The following is a 19,332-nucleotide window of genomic DNA, read 5'->3' on the forward strand; positions in this document are numbered from 1 at the left end:
GCTTACAAATAAATTACATGTGTTTTTGCTTTGTTGTTTTTTGGGGAAAATTCAGTGCTTGCATATGGTGCAACAGGAGCTGGAAAGACTCATACAATGTTAGGTTCTCCTGAAGACCCTGGAGTCATGTATTTAACCATGGTGACACTTTATAAACGCATGGATCAAATCAAAGATGATAAAACATGTGACGTTGCTGTCTCTTATTTAGAGGTGAGTTCCTGCATTTGCTATGTTGCTTTTAATAAATCATATTTTATAAATAAAAACAAGCTGGTTTTGCTTTCCTCTGGTCCCTCCTGGGGCCTGCCAAAATGTGTCCTTCCAGGAGTGGAACTGTGTTGTGCTCTGCAACCTTGGTGTTCCTGGGCACCTGTCACTGATTGACAGAAGGCTGCCCGAAAACAACCACCACTTCTAATATATTTACTGATTGTTCATGATTTGTGTCTTGCTGACCAATTACATGCCTCTCAGCATCTGTTGATGTGTACAAGAAAATAGCTTTTCAGGGTAATGTTTTAGGACTTCACAGTAAGATCCTATAACTGTGGAAAAGCGCAACAAAATGATGTTGTTTTTACAAGGACATGTTTTGGCACCACTGCTGAATGGTGCTAGTGAAATGGTTATCTTTTTAGCTCCCTCAAAGTCTTCATGGACTCTAGGTGGTATTTGGGAGGGGTAGAAGGAGATGGGGAAAGTTTGCATTGTCATATGCTTTCACAGATGAAGAAATAAGAGATTTAAAAATTTTAACACAAGTAGCTTTGAACAAAGAAATGTTACAGAAGTATGGATCATGATGTAAAGTGGAGAAAAATAAATGCTTTGCATTCATGCTTGTTGCAAAACTGGGTTTTGTTAAAGAAAGTAATTTTTTTCAATAAAGAATGATTATTTACTGAAAAGAATTATTCCTAAAATCTAAAAAGAAATCATGTGAATTGAATATTTTAAGCTCGGTATAGGAAAATGTAAAAAAATTATAGCATGAATTCACTACTTTGTCTTTAAGGAGTATTAAAAAGACTGCTGATTTCTGTTGATTTAATTCTGTCAGCTATGAGAAGATATGTTAACAAAATCTTGTAAATTCCCTTTCAAAGGTTTACAATGAACAGATTCGTGATCTGCTGGTCAATTCTGGACCTCTGGCTGTTCGTGAGGATGGCCAGCAAGGGGTGATAGTTCAAGGTCTGACATTGCATCAGGTATGTCAATATCTCTAGAAACTTAAAATGTGCTTGAGATATTTGAGAAACATTCCCATTGTTCTGCAAGTTGTATGGAATTTAGGCATTTCCTACTGGGTTTTTTCCTGGCCATAAGCACCAGGAACTTGAAAATCTAATGAATTAATTAGAAGCGCATTGTGGAAAAACCTGCTAGTCTCATTGAATGCAAATATAAAAACCTTCAGTCCTTGTTATTAAAAAGGTACAATTGGCTTGATGCTCATCCAGCAGATTTTGGAAGATTTCTTTTTTGGGCTAAAATATCTTGGTATTGCCTTCATTACCACCTTGGAGTGCTCTACACAGCTGTGAAGTCTAAAGGTTGTTTTTGTTTGTAAATAACCATATTTCAAGAGGTCCATGTTAAATTATTTTTCCAGGCCAGCACAGCAATTCTTAGGTAAGGTCAGTGATAGAATTTGATTTTCCAATCTGAATATCAATTGCTGTGGACCTATTTTCTTGCAGTGTATGTTACATGCTCTGACAGGACACAGTAGTCTAAGTTTATATTCTAGCCTCTGTGAACATCCTTCTTCCCAAACCTTGAGTTTTGTGAGGAAAATCTTTTCTTGTACCTAATGCATTCAATAGTGTGATATACTAAGTCCAGACATTCTTAAAAGAGGCTGGTTCTAACTATGGAGAATCTTTCATATTTGTTTAAATTCTAAACTAAAAATATTTGCTGATTTAAGTTAGTGCACTTAAGTGCTTACTTCTCATACCTTACTGCTTTTCAGCTGAGAATATTTGTTTGGAGTGCCTTTTTTTGAAGGTGAATATTAATGTGTTTTAGAATCAGTGTGTTCCTATAGTTGTTGGAAAAGAAAATAAACCTGTGTTTGTCATGTGCTCTACTCTTCAAGCCTAAATCAGCAGAGGAAATCCTTCAGATGTTGGATTATGGGAACAAAAATAGGACCCAGCATCCCACAGATGTGAATGCCTCCTCTTCCCGGTCCCATGCTGTCTTTCAGGTGAGGTGATACGGCCAGAAACAGCGGCCATTACTGCCAGTTGCAGGTTTTGTTTAAAGATGGATACAAGGGAAGCCTTTAAACTGTGTTGAACCTCAGTTTGGGGAAGAGGGGGTTGAAGGTTTTCAGTTTACTCTCCTTGGTACTCCTTATTCCTTGGAAGGATGTAATGCTTGTTAGGGTTTATGTTGGAAAAAAGGAATTCGCTGAAAAGATCTCTAATTCCAATTTGAGCTTATATATATATAAAATATGTATTTATATCTTCTTAACTTATATTCCTTGGAAGAAATAACTTATGTAAAATGGTAATTTAAAGCTTTAATAGACTTCCATATTGTAATTTTATAAACTGAAAGGTATTAGTGGGGCTTTTTTAATGCTTTCTGGTATCATGATGTTGCTTAGCATTTCTTTAGGAAAAATAATATATAGAATGCAGTTATGTCTGACTATAAACTAAGAATCTCAAGTAGTACTTTCTTATTTTACTTTCTTGGTTAATGTTAATTTCTACAATAAAGTGATTTCCTAATATCCTGCTATGGATCAAGTTTTAGAAAATTGAAATGATGCTTCTTACTTTTCAGAAATGAGTTTTGAATGAGTTGTACAAATATGCTAAAACTTAAGACTTCTCCAAAGATTTTTGGGGTTGGCTACACTGCCTTATTCATCTGACTTCTCTTTTTAAATACAACCTGTGATGTTTAAAAACTAGTCCTGTTATCAACAATGTCTTTTTTTTTTCCTGTATGTTGTTACATACTGCAAAGCAGTATCTTGAATTATTTATTTGTTCTACTCTGGGTTGAAAAATATTACAAGACATTTGATTCTGGTCCTTGCGTTAGAGCACTAAACTGTTGGGAAGTTTTTAACAGTATCTACAGACTTAGACAATGCTAAATAACTATAACAAATTTTTAAAAAACATCTTTTAAGTATGGAACAGAGTAAAAGCCATTACCTCTCTAAAAGCTTCTGTTTTCTATATACCTTAAACTTATGCTAGCAATTGCCCTTCCTGTTTTGAATTTCCCCAGAGGCCTGCCCTTGTTGTGCACTGTACGGGGTTGCACAAAGAGTTCTTTTGAAGTGGTTTGGCTTGAGAGCTGCATTGTCATGGATGTGTGCTGCCTTCAGAAAGGCTCCAGGTGCAGTGGAGGGAACTGCTGCTTTCTGCTTGTTTACCTGCTGCTGGGATCTCTTACCTCCCTCACCTCTTGGGAAAAAGCTCTGCATTTTATTACCTGGCAGCCTTTTTCTCAGTGCATTTCTACAAGTGGCAAGCAATTAAATAAATCATTTCAGTCCCTCATCTATTTCCACAAATCTGTGACATTCTGCATAATGAAATTGTGTCTTTGTTTGCAGAGATGTAAGTGGTGAGAAATTCCCAGTGCTGTCGTGATTGCTCTTTATTTTTAAAGTTTCTAGTATTTTAAGAGCTGCTTTTTTGTAGAGATAGGTTATTTTTGGCTTTTCTTGTTAACTTTATGGGATGAGGATATTTTCTGAAACTGACTCAGAAATTGGTAAGTCTTGGCCCAGGACATTCTGAGCTGATTTTAAAGATGCAAGTTTTGCTTTACTGTACCATATGTCTTAGGTTTGAAATATCTATCTGGGTCAGGCACTTACTGCATCTGAGAGGAAAATCTGAATTGCTACACTGTTCTATTGAGAGTGTTCTGCTTTGGGGCATTTCCTGTATCTTTTGAATTTTTACAAAAGCTTGAGTCATACAACAGAGTTTGGCTGTCACTCTACCTTTCCCTCCTTCATTAATGATAGTTACTGTGTTGTTCTGGTAGCCTGTTCCCAGCCTGAGGTTCTTTTTTTTCTTTTGTCTATTATACTGGAAACAGTACAACTGAACTTAGTTGTACTGTTTGATATAGAAACATATCTGTTCGAAATAGATTTACATTTCATGGCAAGTCACAGGAATTTTATTTTATTCTTTCACCATACTTGTCAATCTGTTTTCTGTTAGAAACTTGTGATGAAGCCTTATTGTGAAGGCTTCATTTCTCATGCACAAAGCTTAAAGCTACAGAATTGGTGAGTCTCTACTAGTCAGTCACCTTGTGTTGATGGCAGCTCTTTGCAAATCCACTGTCCAGAAAGGCAGTCATGAATGTGTCACTAACCATTAGCCCTATTAACAAGTGCAGGGCACTCAATACAAGAGAAGGGGAAATAAATACTGTATAAAGTAGAAAGCCATCTAAGGATAACTTTGCTTCTTCTTACTGACTGTATATTCATGCTTTTCCTGCCTCCTTATAAACCTGAAGAAAGAGTACCTTCACCAGCAGAAACATTTAGTTCTTTGTACATCTTGGTACTGTGAAATTTTGGGGAAGATGGGATGAAGACAAGACAAGCAAGTGGCTTCAGGAGGCATCACATTTGAAAAGATCCTGGAGTGTATTTTCACAGCAGTAAATGAGTTGTTTCCTATTAATGGAAGATGCAATTAAATCTAAATCACTGAAGGGTCAGCCTTTTCCTGGTTTATCCCTATGCATCTCTTTATGGTGTACTCCTAAATGTGCATTTGAAAAAGGAACACCTTTCAATTTCAAGTTCAGGAGTGTAATACGCATTTTTAGTGCAGAAGAAGAGCTGTGAAATTCATTTTTCCTGTAAAAAAACCCTCACTTACCTTTGCCACTTTGTGAGCATGGGCCAGTTGGTCATTTAATCCTCTGCAGCAGGATGGGAGAGAGAATCAGGAGCAAAAAAAAAGATACCTTGTGATTCAGTTAAGTGAAGGCAAAGTGGCAGGACATCCAATACAAATGTCTTAAAACAGTTGTTACACTGTGAAATTAATTTACTGCTTAGATTAATTAGTGGTTACTTTTTAATTGTTTTCTTCTTTTTTTTTTTTTTTTTAATTGTAGATTTACCTACGACAGCAAGATAAAACAGCTAGTATTAATCAAAATATTCGTATTGCCAAAATGTCTCTGATTGACCTGGCAGGGTCTGAACGGGCCAAAGCAACCAGTGCCAAGGGGGCTCGCTTTGTGGAAGGAACAAATATTAACAGGTCCCTGCTTGCTCTTGGAAATGTCATTAATGCACTGGCAGATCCTAAGGTAGGTGCTGCTCTCCCGAGCAGTTCAGCAACCAGTTTAAAAAGTGCTCAACTGATGGAATAATGTGGTTTACATTGTTGATGCTACTCACATCATCATTCTCATATAATATTTGTCTTAAGGGTTTCTACCATCATATATGTGATAGCTGAAAGACAGTCCCAGTGAGAAAAAAATTCTCAAAACTTATGTGCAACTGCCTAAGGATAGTATCAAAGATGAATGGTACCTGCTTTTCTTATCTTCAAAATCAAGCATACGTAGAGGAGCTTGCATGAGTACATGAATAACCTTACAATTAACCTTTAATCTTAGGGGGGAGCAGCTTTTGTAGGAAAAAACAGTATCTCTCTTCCAAGTAGTTCTTTTGGGATCTCACATACATCCATACACACACACCTCCCTGCTCAAAGCAATGAGTCAGTCTCCTGATCTGGCTCACCAGCTCCAGGCAAGGAATAGGTACAATTGTGTAGGAGAATGATAAAACCTCCTGAACCTTTGCATAAGTGAAGTGCATTGTCTACCATAACGCTCTTTTTGTCCTTCTGCTCAACTAGCAAATTCCTCCTTCAAATATGCCAGCAGAAAATCAGATTAAATTTCCCTTCCTGATGCTGCATGTCCTCATCACCATCTTGTTGGAGGGGAAGGTGGAGTTTAACATCTGTGCTGCAGACATATGGAAGAATCACATTGATTTACTTGATATGGGATTGGGTTCCTAGTGACCAAACTTGGTATAAAGAGATGAAAATTCTGTAGCTTCACAAAGCAGAGTATGTGTTGCCTGGGAAGGTGTGCAATCTCCATCCTTGGAGGTAATCAAAACCCTTCTGGGTGTAGTCCTTGCCATCTTAGTCTAGCTGACTCTGCTTTGAGCAGAGGGATTGAGCTAGAAGGATTTTAGAGATCCTTCCCAATCTGGATGATTTTGTAAACTGAATGTAATTTAATGTAGTTTACTTTTTCTCTGTTAGCTGCCCCCTCACAGAAATAGGAGTTATGTATCCAGACATCAGGAAATAACCTAGCTAATACACGTGTTGCAAAGGTGTTGAACAGTTCCAAGAGACTTAAACTGTTTAAGATGTACAGATACTTCAAAGAAAAATTACTTGTGTCAAAGAAAATTTTCATGGCTGTTTGTTATGGTTTGTGGTACTGTTGAAATTCTAAGCAGACTTTTATTTGAAGTACAGTTTAATAAACCATGCAAATATCTCTCACTCTTCTTAGAGCAAGAAGCACATTCCTTATCGAAACAGCAAGCTGACTCGTTTACTGAAGGATTCTCTTGGAGGAAATTGCAGAACAATCATGATAGCTGCTATTAGCCCATCCTCTTTGTTTTATGATGATACCTACAACACTCTGAAGTATGCAAACCGAGCCAAGGATATCAAATCTTCTGTGAGTATATTGCTTTTACTGATCTCTTGTCAAAGTACAATAATCTAGTATTAAAAGAAAAATTATTTCTTTTGGAATATTATATTTTCCTTCACTTCTGACTCAAAAATTTGTTCTGTTCCATCTTCTTTCTTTATGGTCAACTCCTCCTTATCTGACTGGTAGGTGTAGTAGATACAAAGTAGATCTTAGATCTGGCCTAAAAGCAGCATAGCTTTGTTAATGATATGATGCTGCCAGTTTGAAACAGTTTGTTTTGTGAGCATGCGATTTAGAAATAATCCTCAGCCAGTAGAATTCCCATTCTTCTTTACTGTTTTGCTCTTACTTTCTCAGAGAACTGTAGTGTACATTAAAGAAATTTCTGACCAGTTGTACAAGACCCAGTCCAGGGTTGTACAGGTAGAATTCAGCTGGAGTCAAGAAGCTCAGTGAGATTGTCTTGATAAATGAAAAACTGGCATGTCCTTTTCTGCTCTCTATTGTTTAATTTCATTTTTCCTTATCTTTTTTATTGCAGCTCCTAATTCTCTTTATGTAATACAGGGTTCACTGTAGTTTCCATTCGTTGTGTACTTAAAGGTAGCTTTTATAATAAAATGCACAAGACAGACATTTAAATAGTAAAACTAATCTGAATAAATGCAAAATGTGCTTGCATATGTAAATGTAATTATTCTTGGTTTGTTGAGGGAAATGTCCTGGCCACGGGTGTGCAACAGATGACAGCAAAAGCTGACAGTCATATTGTCATTGTGCAAGTCAGAATTTTATTAATCTCTTTCCTCATAACATAGTGCATGTTTAACTCTGTGCTACATCTACACACTGTGCTTATTATGCATGAAAACATGAAGGAGCTGCCTTTAAATTCTGACTTGTTTCTTTACAGTTGAAGAGCAACGTTGTTAGTTTGGACAGTCACATAAGCCAGTATGCTAAAATTTGCAATGAACAAAAGAAAGAGGTACGTATAAAATCTGTTGTGAAGAGGTTGAAAGGTTAACTGTTAACTTTGAATATAAAAAATAGTTAATCTGATTAAATCTATAAGGGTCTAATGGATTTTGAAGTAAGAAAATTTTGTCTTCTAAGAGGAATATCACCTGCTGCCATTTGTAAAGCTGTTCAATATCAGCACAGAATGATAGTTTTGGGAAATAAACCAAAAACCATATTTCAATTAAAGGGTGCTTCTTTTGGTTTAGATCCTCATGTTGAAGGAGAAACTGAGAGAATACGAAGAAAAGCAAGCAAGCATTCCTGAAAATCATAATACTGCAGAACTTTCAAACCACCAGCGAATAGAAATAGAAAGGTAAATGAATCACATTTGCTTCCAAGCTGGAGTTTGTCTAAATTGTAAAAGCATTTGTAAAACAAACCTACTCTTTACAGTATTGGTTTTCCCATTTTAACATTGCTTTACTTAGCTCAAGGTATGGCTTTGCCTAACGTGTTGTTTCTGTTCAGAACAACTTGGTGGTGGTTTTGAAACGAAAGGGGAGGATGTAGGAAATGGCATGTGACAGGAAGAAGCATCTGAGTGCTGGCTCCCAGCACAGCTCCTGAACAGGTTGTGTTTGTGGGTAGGCAGAATGTCATTTGCATAAATGACAGCGGCTCTGCCACTCTTGGCAGGCACTAGCTCAAGTGGGATCTTTCCTGCAAGGCTTGAGAGAGACAAAACCTGCAAGTTTTTCTACAAAGGGTTCACTTCATGTTTGTAGATTGCTTCTTTTCTATTGCTTTAATATTTCTTGGCCTCTTTTTCTTCTTGGTAGTGTTCCTGTCTATCTTTTCTCTTGTGACAATCTCATGAAAGAACACAAAGTGTAACAAACTAAAATGTGCAGTATCAATTTGTTGCAGAAATCGTTGTGTTCCATGAAGAGGGTAGGTTTTGGAGAGAAAGACTTTCTGGATGGTCTCTGTATATCTCATCTTTCTGACAATTACTTGCCTAAGTTGATTCAGCTAACTTTTTTTTTTATTTGGCCCTTTGAATGTGCTGGTTTTTAACCTGGAAAACTTTCTGAGGTATAGTAAGAAACCATTCAAAGCAACATATTCTCTAACTGCATTTTATTTTAGTGGCATTGCAGACATTTCAATAAACCCTTTCATTCAGGTTATTTAAATTAAATTTTCAAAAGAAGTGTGGGCTTCTAAGTCATGTTGATAGTTCTGACAGTTTTCCTGCATATTTTTGCACTGTATGTCTTTAAGATTGATTTAATTTCCTGTGATTTGCCCTTTATTTCATTCTTTGTGTGTGGGAAGAGTCAGCCAAGGGCAAGGTCTCTAAAATATCTTTTCAAAAGGCTGGATGTATTCTATGCCAAGGTTTGCTGGTCAGAGAATGTTTGTTATGGCAAATCCAAAGGGCCACATGTAAACCTGTCCCAGTCCCTCTGGATGTCAGAAATGATGTGCATGTCTCATTTCTTCCTTCTCATGAGTATCCTGCTAGGTTCACCATACTGTTGTGGTGTGGGTAAGGAATTGATTTCTCCCATTCATTTACAGGTTTTGAAGATATTGTGCTGTCTTCTCCCTTTTAGTTGGGACAGGGAAGAGAGCCTTGTCCATGATCTTGTGTTTAGGTCCAACCACCCATGGTTTTTGCATCACTGAAGAAGCATCACTTGCTTCTTCAAACCTAAAAGTCATTCATCCTTCTGCTAAAACTTGGAGATGGGTTGTGTGCCAACCCTTCAAGTCTTGAGCCTCTTAGGGTAGACAGTGGGCACTGGCTCCAGAGCTACAACCAGCAGGTCCTTGAGCTCTTGGACAGCAGGTAGTGTAGGGGGGTTCATAGCCTCAGTGTGCCTACAGGGTAACTGTGTAATTTCTACAGTGCAGACCAGAGGGTAAAGGTAGCTCCATAAGAACAGAAATGTGCTAATTGAAAGGCTGAATCCACAAAGGCTTCTGTACTTGATGCTGTATTTGGAACACTGGTGAATATAAGTACACAAAAGGTTGGTTTTCCAGCAGGGGCTCCTCATAAGGAGGGTACAAAGAAGCAGAATCTCCACCCTCACCTGAATTATGCCCAGATTTTTACTGTGATGGAAACTGGGAGCATTCACCTTGATTCCTTATTGCTGTGTTTCCCAAGCAGCTGGCAGGAAGCATGTTTCTGTGGAGGACAAAAGTTCTCAAGGCAGTGCAATCAGGAGTATAGCTGTATAGATAGAAACAGTGTAGGGTAGGAGCTCTGATACTCTGCAGCTGGCTGTTTCATTATTATAGAATCTTTTAGGTTAGAAAAGACCTCAAAGATCATAGACTCCAACCATTAACCTGTTATTGTTCCTTAAAGAAATAGCTCTTATGAATTCTGTGAGTGTTTTAGTACACATTTTTTACCTAGATATGATAGCATTCTCTAGACACTCAGTGAAAAGCTCTTGTATTGCTAAATCTGTGGAGAAGAATTATTTTCTTAATTCTGTTTCTTTTTAAAAGGCGAGTGATAAAACACTCAGAATAGAATAAAAGACTTTGTTATTCAAACTTTAGACTGTGAAATAGAATTGCTACTTCTGAAACACTGGCAAGAAGTCACTTACATGACAAGAATGTCTCTTGAGCTTGTTCTGGAGTTGAACATGGGTTTTTTTAGCATTTTTACAGTTTTTAATTTTATGAGGTTTTTTTTAATACTAAAAACTATAACCTCAAATGTTGCATGTCTTTAGAACACTTGCATGTTAAGCTTTTCATTTTTGTGTAAAGTTGTAACAACATAGGATGTAATGAAATACTTTGTATATGTGGTTGGTTATTATTGAGATGTACAGTATCTTTTTGGCCATTCTCTACTGTACATTTTCAGTGTTCAGGAGTGAAGTGAAGAGGTGCCACCAGTGGCAGTTACATGGCAGTATGGCAATGCTTCCAGGACTGGTTCTTGTTACTCTGACTTGTGTTGCAGACTAGGGCTACCCAGAGAAGTGGTTACTCAATAACTCCTCAAGTACCATCTACCACAGTTTGGTTTTCCCCCCATTAGCCTAGCATGTGTTAAAACATGGTGAATGTTCTGATTTTTGTCCTCCATGAGTGATGGAGATTGTACAGCTCCTTCAGGGAAAGTGAGCATCCCAAGACCTTTGTGGTTCTCCTTTTCTTTGAGGATAGCTTGCAGGGTTTTGAGCACCTTGTGTCTATGGCAACAGTAGTCTGACCTGTTTAATAAATAGATGTAAGAAGTAGAGAACATAGGTGCTTAGTATCTTCTGGAGTTAGAGAAAGGCATCTGAAACTCCTTCACATGAGCCTTTTAAATCCCTGTGTTGTCTTCATAATTATAACAGGATTTATTTTCAGTGACTCCTTCAAAATTTCCCATCCCATTTTCAGTTCAAATACATGAAATTCTTACTGATGTACTGACATTTTATTTAGTGCCTATCTGTATTAGGCTTTACTCATTTCCTTTTCATTTCTTTATATTTATTTTATTAATCTGGATTTAAAAAATTCCCCTTCCAAAGAGATGGTCATAAAAAGTCTTCAGTAAATAATTGATTATTATCCTTTGGGTTTAGGTACAAAGAAATACTTAAAAATGTTTTTACGAATCGTGAGGAAATCAGAAAAGAGTACCTCAGGGTGGAGAAGAAACTGAAAGAAAATACACTAAAGAAATATTACCAGAATCAATGTCATGAACAAATTCAACTGATATGCTCTGAAGAAAGAGTAGAAAAGGTGAGTTTTCTGTAATGTAGTGCAGGGTATCATCTCTTCATTTTGGTATAATTGTGTTAATTTTTCTTAAGTAATTGTATAATGAATTAATGCATGAATATTTCATTCAAATGGGACACACAGATTGTCACTCCTCTGTGACTGTTGATGTAGTGATCTAATTTTTGAGGTCAAGGGCAGAGTATGGTTGTCTTCTAAATAGAAAAGGGCACCCTCTGCCTTGTTAGGACACTACCTTGCTTCTATCCAACTTGCTCTTGCTGGGTTTGTGCCTTCTAGTTGTCATATTTCAGAAGCAGTGCAAACATCAGAAGAGTTTGACATTTGGAGGTAGAGGATTTTCCTTTTTACTCAATGCTTTATCCTTTAGCGGGCTTTTTGTAGGACATACTCGACTTATTAGGAACTATTTGGTTATGTTATATAAAAGTAAGGAAAAAAAATCTTTATATATAAAAAAAACCTTGGTGAACATAATTTGCAAGTTTCCACCTTAAATGCTGATGATTTGGGGGGTGGGATTTTTTTTTTCAGGCCACTTGCAAGCGGGATCTAAGGCTTTCAGCACTGAACAGCCACTATGTACGCATGCAGAAGAAGAAGGAAGAGCAGAGCCATCTCTTTGAGGAGAACACCAAGTGGCTGCACCGTGTGGAAAATGAAATGCGCCTCCTGGGTCAAGATGGGTGCCTCCCAAAAGTAAAACACCTTTCACTTTGTCATGGTTGGGCATGGGGGAGAGTTGGAACAAGGGTAAAACCTCCGAGTTAGGAACAGCTTAATAATTGAAATTAAGTGTATGGAAAGAGGATGCAGAAAGAGGCAGATGTGTTTGAGCATGCATGGATAAGCATCCATGTGGGCCTGTTGGACTTTTAATGCTGATTGCAGCAAACACACACACACTATTGGTCAAAGGAATCGACAAGTTTATATTTATGCATATAAATAAAAAACAAATAATTAATTATTTTCTACTCTTCTAAACATTATTATAATAATCTAGCTCCACTCCATCTTTACTGATCTAATATTATTTTTAGTTGAAGTTTTAGTTTCTTTCTACCAGTTTGATGTACAGCTGTTTGATTTTCATTTTTATTCCTAATTTCCTAAAGGAACTTTGTCAAGATCTGCAGTATTGCCATTTAAACCTAGAAGTTCAGGCCCTTAAAGCCCAGATTGAACACATGTTGGCTCTGGTGTCCCTTCAAGATCAGTATAACAAGCAAACAGAAAAGTAAGTATGGTTTCATGGCAGGTGGGATAAGACATTCTGACTTGTAACTGGAAAATACCTATTTAGAGAATTTAGTTTAATTGAAACAGAAGCTAGGTTCTTCTCAAACTTGTTGTTTTCTGGATTAAAATTGTGTTTTCTTAAGGGAACTTGTCTTGCCTCTTGCTGTTTTACAGAGTACTAAATACTGCACTTCCAGTGCTTCGCAAGCAACACTTGATGTTGAAAGAAGCTGGGTTGACAAATGACCTAAGTGAGACTGAATATGCAGAGGTTGAGCAGCTGATTCAAAGACAAAAATCAGTAGCTTGGGCTGACCAGACTGAAGAAAAGGATCAAAATCAAAACCATGAAGTAGAAATGTCAGCTATCTTTTCATTCCCACAGCTTGTGAGCAGACCAAACACCCCATGCAGTAAGTATATAATTAATTTTTTCTCTGTTGGAAGTACTTTTAAATATCTCCTGCAACAGTCAGATATCATCCATAAACACAGATTGCACTTCTGCAGACACTGAAGCCAAATGTAAAATTGATTCTCAGACCCACTTTCTATAAATTTTGCACCATTCTTAATTGGATATGAGAAAGTAATTTACTTTTTCAATGGCTAGACACACACTGCAACAGATTAATTCATCCTCTTCATCTTATAATGTACCCCATGTATCAGTGTTCATAGATCCTGTGAGTGCTATTAAAAATTGCATTTCAATCTTTCATGTGACATTGATGGGAAAGGAATCAGTGTTAGTTTGTTATAATTCTGTTAAAGTGACTTGAAACATTAGGCAGACATAGTTTTCTGTAGTTTCTAATAGCCTTGGGGGAGATGAGATTTACTATTAATTACAGGTTCACTTGGAAGCAATGTAGTACAATATTTTAGGAGTTTCTGTTTCCAAGAATCAAAGGATTCATAGTATCCACCATGGAACTGACTTTTGCTATATCCTGATGGCCCCAATTTTCCCCCATAATTCTATATAGCTGGCTTTTCTTCTTTAGCTGTGAAGGGAGTTGCCCTGGAGCACGGTCTGGGTAAAAAGGGATGAAGAATCCTTATAGACAGTGCTGTTCTGATGGATTACACGCCAAATTTCATCCTGATAGTGCAACTGCTGTGGGGCCCATGCTTGTGTTTTGTGCTGTGGACAGGGAGCACTCAACACCCTGAGGCTTTCTCATTACTGCCAGTAATCCATAACTGACAGACATCCCTAGGTAACTAGGGAAAAAGACATAAATACTGCTTCAAAAATACTTCAGCTTCTCAAAAGCTGGTAGTCCCAAAAAGAGCTTTGACTCCTGGTGAAGAGTGAAATGAGTTCCCTCCTTTTGAGAGCTTCATTCTTCTCTACAGCTGGAGAATTATTTTATCAAAACCACGTGTTGCCCCTGTGCTCATAAGGAGTGTCTGTGATTTTTGGCACGTGTTTGTGTTGCTGTTGATGGTACCCCATAGTTGATACACAGTGTTTCACTGGCTGCACTGTGAAGTTCAGACTGCCTTGGCAGTGGGCTGGAGTGGTTTGCTGTGCTTTGTTTGTGTTTTGGTTGGTTTAGTGGTTTTACTCCTGAGTGGCATTGGTTTGATTTTAGTTTGGGTTGGTTTTTCTTGTTAATGTGTGTTTGCTTTTGTTTCTACAGAGAGGAGGAAAAGCAAGTTAGCAGATTTGCATGCTTACACTTCTTGTTCTGCCTATGTCAGTCAGGGATTCATTCAGCAAGGGTGAAAGCTGGTATTTATTTTACATCATTGGCATATGGTTTTAGGTACTGGGGTTTTTGGGTAGAGGTACTCTTTTTTCTGACAGAATAAATAGGGACACTAATCCAGAAGCCCTCTAATATCCTTTGTAAGGAAATATTGATTGTAATGATTCTGTCTTGTCATATGTAGGTTATCATTCTTGTGAATTTCAGTTTCTGATGCTAGTAAGCTGTGCTAATCTACTTCTTTTCTACCTTTCTTGAAGTTTTGTGATGGAAGAGGCCTCATCAGCTCTTAGTGAAATCAATACTGAAATTACTCTTATTTAAATGCCACATGAGCTATTAAAACATGAACATTTCATTTTATTAAAGTCATTAGACATTATTTAAGGGAATTTTCAAAACCTTATGTGTAGGTTTTCCAATTCTTCTATTATCCTCAAGTTTTTGTACTTTATGTTCAAGTAGGTAGATGATTTTCAGTTTCCAGCTAAGACAGACTTTTTTCAGTTGTAAATGGTGTCTTTGCCTGAAGATTATCACAAAAATATTTTGTGGTATTTTTATGATTTTTATTTGCTTTGTGGTCTTTGGAAGAGGAAATAGGAGACTTTGCTGTTACTCCTTTCCCCCTCTCAATAGCTGCAGGATACAACATGGTAGAAACAACTGTTCTCCAGATTTTGCAACCTTGAGGGAAAGATTACCTAAAATACTAATGGTGTTGATACAATCACTTCAATACAAGTGGGGGGGGAAAAAGTAATCCACTTACTAATGCTTGAGGGTTTTTTTTCTGCTCAGCACAAACACAACCAAATTTCTCCTCTTCAATTGTTTGTTTGTTTGATGGCAATGCAATGATTCCTTGCTATGAAATGTAAGTCTGGAGCATTTAGATTGAGGAAGAGCGTTTACTAGGTCTGCTAGTAACAAATCTCAGGTGTTGCTTTGAACCTATGTTAACACATTTGAAAGACAATTTTTGTGAAAAAAATCCCTCTGCAAAGATGAGATAGCACTAATGTATAAAACAAAAAGCATTATGAGAAAAATGGTAATTTCTCTTCAGTGTAGGCTTACAAAATAAATAATTGTATCTCTTGTGGTACTCAGAAGTATCTAGGGATGTGTGCAGTATCCATCCCTTATCCAATTTGGAAATTTCCATCATGAACCAGCTACAGGTCCCTCTTTAGTTACTGTGTGTTGAAATTGGGAGGGATGCAGGAAACCATCAGTATTGAGACACTGCTGAATTCTGAGTGTTGCAGAACATGAGGCAGTAATCATTGCAGAAACTTTTCTAATGACACAAACTTTTGCCTGAGGTTCTTTGAGAGAACCATGACAATGTTCAAATGCAAACTAATTGTTATTGGATGTTTTAATAAAAATTATATGTTCATTAAAATTTTATGTTTACATAAAAATTATGGTCTTCTAAGTCAAATAACTTTTCTGATTACAAGAACTTTGACTCTCCAAAAGGTCAAAGCAGCTACATAATTTCTGCAGAATAGGTAAAATTATGAAAGCAGGACCTTAAGGTCTTGTGTGTTTCTTTGGAATTGACTACATTTGTTTAACTGGGCCTGAAGAACAAAGTCAAACTAGTAATTGACGTGGGAAAAGAATCTGAAAATTGCAAAGAGGAGGATGGCAAGGGTGAAAGGGTGGGGGGATTTATTCTAGTTTTGTTAAAAGTCTTCTACAGAAATAAGTTCTTGGAATATAATTCTAAATATTTTTACTTTATTATATTAATTGATTTTTATATTATCTTGTTGTAAGGTCCTTCTTCCAGTCAGAAGTTTGAAAATAGCAAAGAATTTCAGCTGATTTGCAGTAATGCCCAAGTCTTTGCTTGTAATGAAGATGTCTTCCTTGGAAAGGGTCTCTCATATATTAAATAGTATTAAAGTCATAGTATGGGAGGAAAAGATAAAGAGGTTTTCTGGCCATTCATTCAATGTCTGTTTCTATGGTCAAATTATCAAGGTGGTCAATTCTTGTGAATCAGCTCTTGATTTCTAGTGAAAGCTAATTGAAGTTCATGTGCTTTGCCAAAGCACATAGAGGGCTTCGCTACAGGAGTTGACGTCTCTCTAGCTTCTTTTTCCTTTAGCCTTTGAAGTCTTTAAACACCTTTTGTAAAATTCTGACCTTAATTAGAAGTTAGATTTGTTGCTTTTTACAGAAAATGCTGGCTTTCCAATACCCTTTTTTTTTGACATATATTAATAATTTAGATTAAGCTTTTGTATGCTTAATGTAACTATAAGCATGCAATGTCATGAACAATTTAACTGTTTGTCTCAAAGAAAGCACAGGCTGTGGAAACAAGTTCATTTAAGAATGTATTTGGGCACCCATTCTTAAGTGTTCATTAATGGGGAGCCATAGAGTATTCAGAGTTCAGCCTGATGGGTGGAGAGCTCTGACTGGTATTTGCAAGTATTTCTTTGAATGGGGAAGTTCTTGGCATTGTTTCAAGTATCCCATTTCCAGAAGCCTTACTGTACATTACCACTGAGAGGATGGAATTGATTTATAGGAAAAAAAAAAGGAATCCATTGCCTCCCCTTGTCACAAACCTTCTGATCTGAAAAGTCAGTTTTTTATTTTACATGGCAGGAAAAATTGAGGTATAATTGCACATAGTAAAAGACTTTATTAAAAGTAGGAAAAGCATAAAATAAGAATGCATAAGAAAGCTTTGCCTTGAATAAGAAAGATTTCTCTAAGCAGCTCTTCCATACTGTCTTAGGTGACTTCTGAGTGTTTTTCCTCATGCTGTGTAAAGCAGTACACCTGATCACTGGGACTTGCAAGAATGCAGCTTGGATTTGAGCCTTTTTCAGTTCACAGCTGTTGTTTGTGAACCTGTTGTGAAACTTGCCATCACAGTGATGCTGCCTTTGGGTCACAGGAATATGAAATAATTGAAATGCATTGACTAGACCTCATTTGCAGTTTGGAATTCCATGAGTCAGTTGTTCAAGGAATGAAAACGCATGATTAGAATTGTAATTTGATCAATCAGTGGTAGCCCAGAAATGTTTATTGAAATGAATACATTAATATTTAATTTCACTTTAGCAGAACAACCTGCTAGACTTAATTTAGCACAGTTTCCAGAAATAATCCCCTTCTGCATGTATTAGCATGAGTTCCAGAAGAAGACAAGTCTTGGCCATTATTTTGTCCCTAATGTCAATTAGAACTAACTCAATTCATCAGAGCTGTTTTGCCATGAGCTCTGCTCACTTTTCCTGTGACTCATGTTTCACACATAGTGCACTCTGCTTCTGGTATTAGTGCCCAGGCCTGTAAATATCTGCTATTGCTGTTTGTTGTCAGATAAATCAGTACTTCTGAGTAGTCTTCTGGGACAAATGATACTGCAGACTTAGGACCAAAACCACCTCATGTCACTGGATGGAGGCAGTTGATCAGTGGGTGATGGCTTTTATGTTTAATATCTGAGTGAATCTCTTAAATAGTGTCTTCAAGAATTTTGACAATTATCTTTTATAAACATCAGCCTGAAGTTAAGGATCAGCAAATATGTGATCTCTTCTCTAATACATATTTGAAATAATGTTTGTTTTTAAAGAGATGCATTGTAGCTGTGAAAGTACTAGTTAAGAAAATAAGACTTCCAAATTTTTCTTTTAAGCTACTTCATCAAGTTAACTGTGGCTGTTCTGTAAAGCATATAAGTGATTCATTTTGGTACATGAAATAAAAAATGTTACTGAATTATGATGATGTTATTGATGCAAAAGATTGAAGTAGCTGTAAAACATGAAGCAAATATAGTCCATAAACATAATATCCCTGCCTTATTATGGAACCTGTTTGAAATTATTTTTTTATAGTTGGAGCATGTTGTTTATCTTATAGTAGGAAAATAATGACAATATTTAATGATTACCATTAGCCATCCGTTCAGGAACTAGTTGGATTTGTGCTTGAAGGAAATATAAATAGCCCTACTTGGTTCTCCACTGTATCATCCTCAGTAGCAGGTATTTAAGAATGTGTGGAAGTAGTAGAGTTTCTGTAGCCACTTGTGTTGTCCAAGTCCCTTTTACATAAACTTCTCCATAGCAGCTATGAAAAGCACTTGCCAAAAAGTTAGCAATTAGCTTCAGTATCTTGCATCCTGAGTTAGGTGGAAATAGCAACACTGGCAGTTCTTTATTTTGTGGCTCCCAGTGTTTTTCTTGCTGTATGTTTATTTACCTGAGGTCATAACTGATTGGAGCTATATACAGACAAGAAGCTAAAGTGGAATTAGGATTTTGGAGTTGTTTTTGTCACGTCATATTTGGTTTATGTTTAGTGAAGCCAAGTTAAGTACAATATTGCTCGTTTGTTTACCTGTTGAGGGTGTTAGGAGCACTCTAATATCCTCACAAAAAGCTGTGGGAAGGAACACTTCTTAAGTACCTTGTATTATTTCCAACACTTTAATGACAAGAAAAGCTTGTTGTGTTTTAACTTCGTTTTACAGTGAGTTTTATTCCAGAAATAAATAGATTTTAAAAATAGGTCTTTGTTTTTGCTAACAGCTTATATTTGCCTTTTATAGAATTCCTGCAACTATCATTATTAGTTTACTTGTATGACCGTAAAAATGCTCTCCAGTATGATGGAATTCATCAAATTATTTATGTTGGCAGTACTTTTGTGTTCTTTATGTATTTAGTTAATGATTTAAATGCTGGTATTTACAGTTAATTTGAAAATGCTTCCAATATTTAGGCCTGTAGAAGCTTCTAAACCTTGGCACTCCCACCAAAATGTTTCTCCATCAGACTTCCTTCTAGTAACTTTAGGACATTAGCAAAACCTCAGTGTCTTACAGTAAGCAAACTTTGTGAAACTGAAACCTCCCTGT

The 19,332-nt window shown here is 36.7% G+C and overlaps 1 protein-coding gene across 1 annotated transcript in view; it reads left to right on the plus strand.

Annotated features, from left to right (window-relative positions):
• Nucleotides 1-19,332, plus strand: part of KIF18A (kinesin family member 18A) — a 30,972-nt gene that overhangs the window by 1,968 nt on the left and 9,672 nt on the right. The window contains exons 3-13 of the mRNA XM_066552260.1: nt 56-213; nt 1,110-1,214; nt 2,108-2,218; nt 5,134-5,331; nt 6,571-6,744; nt 7,637-7,711; nt 7,953-8,062; nt 11,304-11,466; nt 12,001-12,165; nt 12,585-12,706; nt 12,883-13,121. Of these exons, the coding sequence (XP_066408357.1) occupies nt 56-213; nt 1,110-1,214; nt 2,108-2,218; nt 5,134-5,331; nt 6,571-6,744; nt 7,637-7,711; nt 7,953-8,062; nt 11,304-11,466; nt 12,001-12,165; nt 12,585-12,706; nt 12,883-13,121 (1,620 nt within the window). The remainder of the gene's footprint in view (nt 1-55; nt 214-1,109; nt 1,215-2,107; nt 2,219-5,133; nt 5,332-6,570; nt 6,745-7,636; nt 7,712-7,952; nt 8,063-11,303; nt 11,467-12,000; nt 12,166-12,584; nt 12,707-12,882; nt 13,122-19,332) is intronic.

This window comes from Molothrus aeneus, chromosome 6 (genome assembly GCF_037042795.1).
Source record: "Molothrus aeneus isolate 106 chromosome 6, BPBGC_Maene_1.0, whole genome shotgun sequence".
Classification (NCBI taxonomy): domain Eukaryota; kingdom Metazoa; phylum Chordata; class Aves; order Passeriformes; family Icteridae; genus Molothrus; species Molothrus aeneus.